Source organism: Oryx dammah, unplaced genomic scaffold, assembly GCF_014754425.2.
Source record: "Oryx dammah isolate SB20612 unplaced genomic scaffold, SCBI_Odam_1.1 HiC_scaffold_6, whole genome shotgun sequence".
NCBI lineage: Eukaryota > Metazoa > Chordata > Mammalia > Artiodactyla > Bovidae > Oryx > Oryx dammah.
In genome coordinates this window covers 18092329-18102419 of record NW_024070190.1, presented here as the reverse complement: position 1 = coordinate 18102419, position 10091 = coordinate 18092329, and the positions used below count along the sequence as shown (strand labels likewise).

General features: G+C 52.1%; 1 protein-coding gene across 1 annotated transcript; it reads left to right on the top strand.

Annotated features, from left to right (window-relative positions):
* Positions 1 to 908: 908 nt before the first annotated feature.
* On the top strand, positions 909 to 4871 carry ZNF488 (zinc finger protein 488). Its single transcript, XM_040242132.1, has 3 exons — positions 909 to 996; positions 1654 to 1741; positions 2583 to 4871. Exons 1-3 carry the CDS (start codon positions 909 to 911, stop codon positions 3697 to 3699), a joined length of 1293 nt encoding a protein of 430 aa, XP_040098066.1. The 3' UTR covers positions 3700 to 4871.
* Positions 4872 to 10091: the final 5220 nt, after the last annotated feature.

The window sequence follows — 10091 nt, the reverse complement described above, 5'->3', positions numbered from 1 at the left end:
GGCTATGTGCAGAGGGGTACAGGGGTGCAGCCAGACCTCGGTCAGCAAGGCAGCCTCCTGCCCAGCTGTGGGAAACATCAGGTGGTTCTAAACTGTCATCTGGTAAACAGTGAGGGACACAGAGTGAGAGAGAGAAAAAGGGGTAGTTTGTGCGAGGGTGTATGTGCATTTGATTGTGTAATAGTGTGTGTGTGTTTGAGTGTATGTGAGTATGTACGCGAGAGTGTATACATGTGAGACTGTGGGTGTATATGTATTGTGAATGCATGTGTATGTGAGCGTGTGAGTGTGCCTAGGTGTGTGTGTGTGTCTTTGTGAGCTCATGGAAGCTCAGCAACAGGGTTCAAGCAGACTGCTTATTCTTTGACAAAGAGGGAGAAATGGTTTCATCCCAACTGGAGTCACACATGGTTAGATCTGGAAAGGACTGTGGAGATAATTCAGTCCAACCCCAGTTGATGGGAAATTGAAGCCAAGAGAGGTGAGAAGGACAGCTCAGGGTCACTTGATGCAGGGACATGGCCATCTCTGCCTCTTCAAGTAACATTGCTGCTGCTGCTAAGTTGTGTCCAACTCTGTGCGACCCCACAGATGGCAGCCCACCGGGCTCCACCGTCCCTGGAATTCTCCAGGCAAGAACACTGGAGTGGGTTGCCAGTTCCTTCTCCAGTGCATGAAAATGAGGTCGCTCAGTAAGTGTCTGACTCTTCGTGACCCCACGGACTGCAGCCTACCAGGCTCCTCCGTCCATGGGATTTTCCAGGCAAGAGCACTGGAGTGGGTGCCATTGCCTTCTTGGCTGGCACTAATTCTGATGCCAATGATGTCCCCTTTGAGGACTCAGTTTGGAAAAGATATCTGGAGAGGCTCAGCTCCCCCTGGTGGCCCATCTTGGAAGTCCTTTCAGGATGACCAAGCAGGAGACTGGAGTCACTCTGGATGGGCTGAAGGGTGGGGATGGCATGTGTTTCCTCACGAACTGTTCAAACTTCACAGGTTAGACAAAGAATCTGACTTCTTGATTGGGTAAAAGCTTGGGAGAAATTGGAGAGAAGGCCAGAAAAGGAAGCTTAAACCTTCTATAGACACCCCTTTGGTATTTGGGTCACATGGTTGACTTGGCTGTTCATCAGTGGGGACTCTGGGAAGGCAGCGTGGCCAGTGCAACCAAGCAGGCTTTGGGGGCCCACACCTGGGTTTCAGTCCCAGCTGTGCCTCCTCTTTGCAGGGGACATTGGGCAGGATGCTTAGTATTGCAGGACCAGGGTCCTCTTCACGTATATGCAAAACACATGTCACAGACTTCTGTCACCAAGACAGTGATAAGAAGGGCAGGTATCTGTGATGCCTTTTCCAGGTGGAGCAGGAGGCAGGCCAAAAAGAAGAAGAAGCTGAGTTGAACCTAAATGATGTCCCCGTGAGGAAGGATCAGAGCTGCCCACTCCTCACAGTCCTCCTGGGCTCAGGACACATATTTCTTAATGATAAGAGCTCAGAACACTCAGTGGAGTATGGTCCAGCAAGCTGAGGAGACAGGCTGAGGAGACACTAAAGGATGGTTGAGCAAGCTTCAAGAACTTGCTGGTGGGCCGATCAGGGAAGAAGAGGGATAAATGTCTCCCCAGCAGGGCTGATGGCTCCCTCTCCTTCCAGGTGCCATCACAAATGGCCATTGCGTGTCTCCCCTGCGCCATGAGCACCTTGAGGGCAAAGCAGAGGCTGATTCCCCTGTTAATGCCAAGTAGGTTGGCACAAGAAGACCTCTGACAGTTGACAGGTGAGCAGAGGACAAGCAAGTGTGTGAAGAACAAGTGTAGTCAGGAGAGTGGAGAGGGGAGACCCACACTTGTTGCAGGGTCAGGGCCTGGTAGAAAGGCGGCTGCCCCCAGGCGTGGGAGCAGGGTCCAGGAACGGCCCCGGACCCAGCCTGCCTCGCCTGGGTGCTTATTGTCCAGCTTTTACCCTCTGGTCACTTGTGCTGCAGAGTGCTTGAAATGTCCTGGCGTGTGTGATGATTTGGAAGAAAAATTAGCACACTGAGCAGCAAGGGACAAAAACTGCTGTATATCAGGGTGCGGAGATGTTAGAGTGTCAACCAGGTCACAACTGACTGGTGGAAGCCCTATGCCGCTGTTAACACAGCAGCTCCTGCCTGGATGCTGATAGATGCAGGGCAGTACTGAGTCTGGCCTCTGGGTGGCAGCATTGTGCGCTGTGGTCCTTCCTCTCTGATGCCCTTCTAGCGGTGAAAACCTTGTGCTCTGAGTCACGGTGAGTTGCTGCAGCTGTAGCAGTCACGATGCTTTGGATGCAAAGGAGGAAAACTATCTCTGGACAAGTTAGCTGAGAAGATTAATTAGAAGGGTAGCTCGTCTAACATCACACAGCTGAAGGTTGACAGAGTTTGGACTCACATGGACACTTGTTGGCCTTCAAGTTCATGCTCTTATCAGCAATTGGCCCAAGATGCTGAGGTCCCGGGTGAGGGGAGGAGTTCTGTAAGTTCCTGCAGCCTGCATGCTATGATATGTGCCTGAGTGAAGAGCACACGTTTCATGGCCTGTTGCTTCCTCTCTCTGCAGAGCCCTGTGGTCCAAGTGTGCTGGTCCAGGCCCCAGGGGAGCCCTTCAATCTCACAGCCACTCCCCGGGCCAAGCTCTCCAGAAACTCCGGGGGCTGACAGCTGGTGGAGGATCCATCTCACTCAGCTGGCTCAGGCTCTGTGGCCCCAAGGCTACTGGGAAGGGAGTTCTGCGGAGCCCTTCAGCTGAGAACAGATGGTGGCTTAGTGAACCTGAGCAGGGCTGGGGCCAGAAGCCGGTGCTACTGGAGAAAATGAACCACCTGGGCTCTGAGACTGTCCTGGGCGGCACTGGCCAGGATGAGGCCTGTGGCAAGATGGTACTGTCAGTGGCCCCAGACAAGCTTAGGCTGGGAAAGCGGATGCCCCAGAAGGCTTGGTGGGAACAGGGGCAGAGCGCCTTCACCGAGGTGCCTCGGCTCAAGAAGAGGCTTGAGGGCGGGCAGGCCCAGGACAGGGAGTGCAGTGGCCCTGCAGGCCAGCCTGGCCCCCAGCAGCTGACCCTCGATATCCCCAGGGACCTAACTGGCAGCACCTGTGTCTCTGTGCGGCCCAGTGGAGCCCGCAGAGAGCAGAGAAGTGCCTTCAGCAAGCCAGCCAGGGGTCCAGCAGGGAGACTGGGACCGGCCTGTGTCTTTCAGGCCGGTGAACGGGCAGACGCCCTGGGAGAGCTGCTGGGACTCATGAACACGGTTGATGTCACTTGCTGGGGTCGACCTTCCAACTCCAAGCTTTTGCTGGGTGATTTCTGGAACCTAACAGTGCTACCAAATGCTCCTCTCTGCGGCACTTTCCCGGGCGCCCCCACGCCGGGGCTCAAGCACGCCACGGTGCAGACCCCCACGCCCCCATCGCCCTCCTCCAGCTCTTGGGCCCTGCTGCCCCCTACGCTCACCCCCCTGGGCCTCTCCGCCCAGAACTGGTGCGCCAGGTGCAACCTGTCCTTCCGCCTGACCTCCGACCTGGTCTTCCACATGAGGTCCCACCACAAAAAGGAGCGTGCGGGGCCCGACCTGCGTCCTAAGAGGCTGAGAGCAGGGGCCCTCACGTGCCCCATTTGCCACGAGTACTTCCGCGAGCGCCACCACCTCTCCCGGCACATGACTTCACACAGTTAACAGGTGGTTTGGAGCAAGCGCTTGGCCGTGAGGCCAAGATGGCTCACAGGGCCTTCCTCTGAAAAGGCTGGTCACAGTTGTCTGCAGGGCTGTCTCCTGGGGCATTTGAGGATGAACAGCTCAGTCATAATTGGAAAAAGACAACCAGCCCCCACACGTGTTTTAAAGGAAATAAAGTTGTGAAACAGTGCACTTTGCTAATCACAGGGTATGGTGAGGAATAGGCACCAAGCGCCTCTGGCATTTTCAGGAGTAGGGGCTCTTCTGTACGCGTAACTTCTGCCCCACATGGAAGCCAGTTTGGCACACAGCATGGGCTTTGGAAGCAGACAGACGAGGATTGGAATCCTGGCCCTTTCACGTACTAGCCCTGAGCTTGGGCAGACTGCTCTGACCGAGTCCCAGCATTCTTCTCTGTAAAGTGGAGATGGTGGCACCTGTGTCTGAGGGATGTTGTCAGGATTATGTGGGAAGATGTGTGGCAAATGAGCAGCACATGCCTGGCAGTATCACCACTAAGCAAAGAGTGCGACTGTCGTCCAGATTAGTCAGCTGTTGTTCACTGGCAGGATCTCAGTGGCAAACAGTGCAGGGCCCCGTTTTCTCAGCGCTGGGTCTGTGAGTTGGCTGGGGTTGGCCGGGCTTGCCTGATCTTGGTTCCAGGTTGCTTTTTCTCTCAGGGCTCATGCTTCTGTCATGGTTATGCCAAGAGCACAGAAGGACAAGTCCAAATACACAAACACATTTCAAGCCCCTGCTTCGGTCACTTCCACTAACATCTGCTTGGCCAAAACAAGTTGATGGCCAAACCCAAAGTTAAGGGGTGAGATGTGCATGGGGGCCAATAGGGAAGTTATGAGTACGTGTATAATCCTACAGGGGCTGGAGGAATTGGGACCAATAATTCAACCAACACCTGGTCCATGGTTATTCACATTCTGAATACGTGCAAATGGGAAAATGAAACAACACCCCCCTGTTAGTTCTCGGGAAGCGACCATAACACCTTAAGGCATGAAGAACTGTGAGGACAGGGAGAGTTCTGGATGCTATTTATTGTCTAATGCATGTCGTTTCAGTACCTGTGCTGTTCATCCCCATTTGTCCTTATTCCTAATAATGCAAAATTCAGATCATAAACTCTGCTAAAACACAAGCTAGTCTGTGTGAAAGCCATTTGTTGGAATTTCTTTCAAAGTGCAGTTTTTTTTTTTTTGTTTGTTTGTTTTTTATTGGTTTCCACTTCATGTTCAAGATTTTCTCATTTGACCCGCAGACATCAGTTGCAGAACTCAGGCTTGTGGAGAGAAAGGAGCTGGTGGGGGTCTCGGCCGGCCGCCATCCATCTAAACACCCCCAGCCTCCACCTCTCTCCATTGCCATGTCTGGCTCCCGCCTTGCCCGAGGCAGCTGCTCGTCCCTCCTGCCCACCCTGCCCCATCCCTCTCGTTGCCACTTCTCCCACTTCCTACCTGCTCTCCCATCCACTCTCCATAGCCACCCATATATTCATTCATTTCTTGACCTCCCTGGGCATCTGGGCTGTGCCAGATTGTGTGCCAGGCCCTGGTAGGGCCACAATGAGTTCAACCCATGGGTAGGGGTGGGGGTGCCCCTACCCTGCAGGGTGGGGGTGTAAGCTGAGCTGCAGAGTCCAGCAAGAGCTGGAGATTCAGAAAGGGCAGGAAATGCTAGGGAGAGCGTGTTCCTGAGATACAGGTGTCTGAGGCTGCTGCAAGGCACAGCGGGGCAGAGAGAGTGAGGATGCGGCCCTTGGAGATGCAACGGTGGGAAGGCATTGAAGGAAAGGAGTTTGAGCTAGGGTCCCGGAGGGCGGACTCCGAGAAGCCCTTCCAGGGGCCTCTGGCTGCAACAGGTAAAGTGGGCTGGAGGAGCGAAGATGTACCTCCTGAGTCATTTCCTCTCCACCTGGAAGGAAGAAGCAGGGTTCCCTAGAGCCACCAAGGAAGCACCGCCATTTCTACCGAGAGGCTTGGAGCCCAGGAGCCCTGCAGGCTGAGTCCCTTTGGAAACTGCATGGAGCTAGAATTTGCCCACAGGGAGTTCTGCCAAGAAGGAGACTGAAGCTTTGGGGAGTCTCCCTCCCCTCCATGCGGGGCAGGAAAGGACAGCTCATGAGGTTGGAACCTGAGACTCCACATCGCGCAGCAACATACATTATGTCATTTAATTTGCATGATATGCCCTGGAGATAGACACCTAATTCCCATTTTACAGCAGAAGAAACTGAACTCCAAGAGGTCAACTGATTTTCCTAAGACTGTGGGTTCCGGAGAAGCCGTGCGAGAGTAAGAGCCCAGACTGTCCCGCTTGTGCTCATCCTTCCCAGCCTGCCACGCGTCTGCTCGGCCCAGCTGGGCCATGTGGCATTGTGGGCAGGTGAAAAACTGGGGCTTAGGACCAGGCATCGACTCCCTGTCTAAAAATTCAGCTTGCCCCCTGCCCTCCCCAGCATTTTCCGTTGCCCTTCTCTTGAGCACTTTTCATTCCTTGCAGACTGTTTTTACTGAATTGTCTGGTTTATTGTATCTTCCATCACTAGAATGTAAGAAATATTTGCTGTGTTTTCACTGCTATGTCCCCAGCAACTAGAACAATGGAGGCCAAAGCAAGTGTTCAACAGACCTTTGTAGAAGGAATGAATCAGATGCCTGGTCTGGCCTCACCCCTGACAAGCCAGCTTCTCACAAGGGCTTCGACATCTGTTAATCTGCATGCACAGCTGTCCTCCTCTGGCTTGTTGGATTACTCCATAATTTCTTTGAAATCAGTTTGACAGGTATAAGTACACTAAAATAAAAAAATGATTTCTAAATAGAAATTTAGAATTGCAAGGGATCCTGCATTTCTGGTCCATCCCCTCACTTTATAGCAATGAGCAGTGAGGTCCACCAAGAGCTGATGTGCAAAGTGACGCAGGGGCAGGAGGTGGTGGGGTCCAGGCTAGGACCCTTTAGATGTCTAGACCAGCGTGTCTTCCCTGGCCCACCCATACTCCTCTGGGAAACTTGGCTATGGTTGCAAACAGAATGATTACTGATAGTGACCACATTACTCGTAAGCAAGAGAAACATTTTGAAAAAAATAAAGTTAATGTAATGAAGCACAAGAACACATCTCCCAACTTAACTTTTTAAGACAGAGTTCATTGTGGTAGAAACTGATGTCGATGCAAGCCGTTTTGCTGACATTCAAGTTGACAGACTCCAAGATGCCTTATGGAGGTGATGCCTTACAGTTTATTAATGTGGCATTTCCTCCTTGTCACTAGGCTGGGTTCCCAAAGTCCCCATGGCAGTTGAAGACTGTCTCATCCCTTTTCTCTCCCACCCTCCTGTATCTGCTGAAGAGCAGTCACTTTTAATCACAACTTTGCTCACACTCTCTCTGCCACCTTCCATCCTGGTTAAGAGTTGGCGGGTGAAGTTGCCACAAAACATCACATCAGCAGGTATGAATTTTACTTGACAACTCTGGAGTAAGAATTGCCACATTCCTTGAATTCTCTTTATATAATTTAATCTGTTCTTCACGCCAATCCTATTCTGGTAGTATAGGCTGTCTGTCTTTTTAAAATCCCTCCCCTGCCTCTCCAGTTTACCGAAAGTTCCCCAGCATCTCACACCTAAGGATACCCTCTCAGCATCAGACAGCCTCCCCGTACTGTGTTGGTGTCTCTGCCTCTACCCTCCAATGTGCTACGGATCTTCTCCCTGGATCTCAGCCCTGGCGGTTTTCTGGCAATGCCAGCATTAGGCAGGTAACACAGGAACCACTGAGCCAATAAACAAAGTCTCGGCTTCCTTTTTGGACAACAGAAGGGAAAATACCTATAGTGGCTGGAAAAAATAGCAAATTATATTTTAATATGTGATCTCCCAAGTAGCAGCCATTCAATTAAGGTTTTTAAAAGTCCCCCAAGTGTGCTAATGAGGCTAAAATAAGACATTCTGAATTCACATCCATTTTAGTTCTCAATTTTGACCAAGATCTGGTTTTCTTTCTGCTTTTCTCTGGAAGGGAAGTAAAATCTTAACAAGGTCAGGGTCCCAGATTTCTACTTCTGGCCAGTTCCTGAATCCTAGACCAGGGAGTCTAGTCAAATGGCTATAAAATTAGGTTAAAGAAAGTGAGTGAAGCCTGTTGGGCTTGGGGTAGGGTGGCAAGGGAAGAGGAGGTAGGGTGGCAAGGGAAGAGGGGGTAGGGTGGCAAGGGAAGAGGGGGTAGGGAGGCCCTGAAACCTAGAGTGCATGGTCTCTGGGTGAGGGCTCCTTAGGGCCAGGCTGAACACAGGCCTCAAGCGAGGCCAGAAATCAGGACTGTATGTGACATCAGTTACCATTTATGCAGTCGTCTTTTAAGCGCTGATGGTCAGAATGGCACGGGGTGAAGGAAGCACGTTAGAGGTGGCGGCAATGGGGAGGGACAGGAGCCACCAGATGGAGACCTTTACCTCTACTACGATCCCAGTCTTTGAATCGACTAGGTGCTGGCCCCAGCCTTGCAGCCTTGCAGGCTTGCAGTACCGCCCTGTTCCTCTGGCTGGAGGGAGAGACCCCTACAGAGGGGTGAAAGTCTGCAGGAGCTGTCCCAAGGTGAACCCTGTATTCTTTCTTTCCTTGGGAGGTGCTGGTGCCCCCTGGTGGCAGCAGGCCTCCCCTGCAGGTCACTTCTCAGCCTATTTGTATAATTTTTTTTTTTTTCTAGTAGAAGTCATGTGGGCGGTCTAAAGATCATATAGTAAGATATGAAAGCAATAGAATGAAGCTTCTATTTAAAAAACAAATTATTCTCCAATGTGTTTTGATTTGTGCCATGTCCTAGAAAAGAATTTTGGAAGGCAATTTTGAATAGGGGTTGGGGGAGTTAGTGCTTTCTGAAAGGAGCGTTGCCTTTCTTTACGTTTAACCTTTTGTTCCCCAACCATCTCGTGTTTTCCTGGAACTGGAGATAGGAAACCAGTGGCTCTGATACCCTTATTCTAAGCTGCTTGGATTATGCAGCTATTTTCACTGCCAGCCACCCTGATCTGCAAGGTAGTAAGGAGGTCCCTAGGCCAGGTGGCAGCTAATCCTGGAGAAACCAGGAGGTGGGAGATGGGTGCCCTCCAGCGGGGACCTTGGAGGCAGGTTTCCTGGCTCATGACCGTGTTTCCGGCTGCATCGTTTTACTTTCTGAACTGTATCCTCTCATTGCATTAAAGCTGTGTGGGTGGTCATGACCCTCCCTGAAACACAAATGTGTCTGTCTGCTTCGTGTTGGGCTGCTTGGCAGATGCAGGCACACAGGAAGCAGGGAGGTGAGAGGGGAGAGAAGCTGGCATCCTATCCTCTGGTGCTTCAGCATGGTGCCTGGGAGCTGGGCCCAGCAACAATCTTGATGATGAAGGTCCAGCATGTCTGTGACTGGGTACATCTTGGGAGAGGGGGTACACAGCCTCATCTAAACCCTCTCACGGCACATCAGTGGGTGCCTTGAGGGGCAAGCAACGGGAGATGTGAGAAGATTGCACAGCAAAGCAGTGGCCCTGGCTACAGGCCGGGATACAGAAGTGGAGCAGAAGGCTGGCGGGGATTCAGGCACTGAGCCAAGACCTCAAGACAAGGGAGGGGGAGGGATGGTGCAGTTCATTGTACGAAAACAAAGTCTGTGTATGGTTGAAGCAGAAAAGGTTGTCTTGAGAGGAGCCAGGGTTTCACCCGGTGTTGGGTGGGCAAGCTGGGGGCCCAGGATGAATAGTAAGCAGAAGCAAGGAGCTGCTCAGCAAGACCTCAGCTGTGGCCAGGCACAGGAACTGCCTCTGGAGGGCGCTACTGCTGCCCCTGGTAAGTTGGGGCATGGCCGTGCTGCCCTGCACACGTGACATCTGGCCGTCGCTGCTACTCAGCTTCCCTGGGTCACTTGCTGTGGAAATTAAAACAAAACAAAACATCCTATACAGGGGCCTCTGATTGGCCCAGGCAGGAACGCATGTCCAACAGAGAGCCGGAAAAGTGCACTTCCATGGTGTCTGGTTTCATGGTGGAGGAATGGTTATAGTGGACATTGGCCAAGCATGAGATTAACTCATTCAATGTTCCCAGCCCCAAAGGTGCTAATATCTTGCCCATTGCATGGAAGAGGAAACTGAGGCACAGAAGTATGAAGTAAGTTGCCCAGAGTCACACAGCTGGCCTTCCCGCCTGGGCAGGCTCAAGCTGGGACCTGGGCTCTCAGCCACCTCTCTGCTTCTGAGTGAGCCTGTTTCCCACAAGTTCATATGGAGCAATTCTCTGAGCACCCAAGGTGGGTGCAAATGCTGGTGGCCTAAACGAGGGCAAACAGCCACTGTGCTGGATGTGTGGCTGCCAGTGAATAACCGCTGATGTCTA

What these genes read in the sequence shown, in the direction of transcription:
- ZNF488 (XM_040242132.1), top strand. Translation starts at nt 909, where the DNA reads ATGACCAAGCAGGAGACTGGAGTCACTCTGGATGGGCTGAAGGGTGGG. An exon ending in GAACTGTTCAAACTTCACAG is followed by an intron (nt 997 to 1,653) that starts GTTAGACAAAGA and finishes CTCTCCTTCCAG; the next exon opens with GTGCCATCACAAATGGCCAT. An exon ending in GATTCCCCTGTTAATGCCAA is followed by an intron (nt 1,742 to 2,582) that starts GTAGGTTGGCAC and finishes CTCTCTCTGCAG; the next exon opens with AGCCCTGTGGTCCAAGTGTG.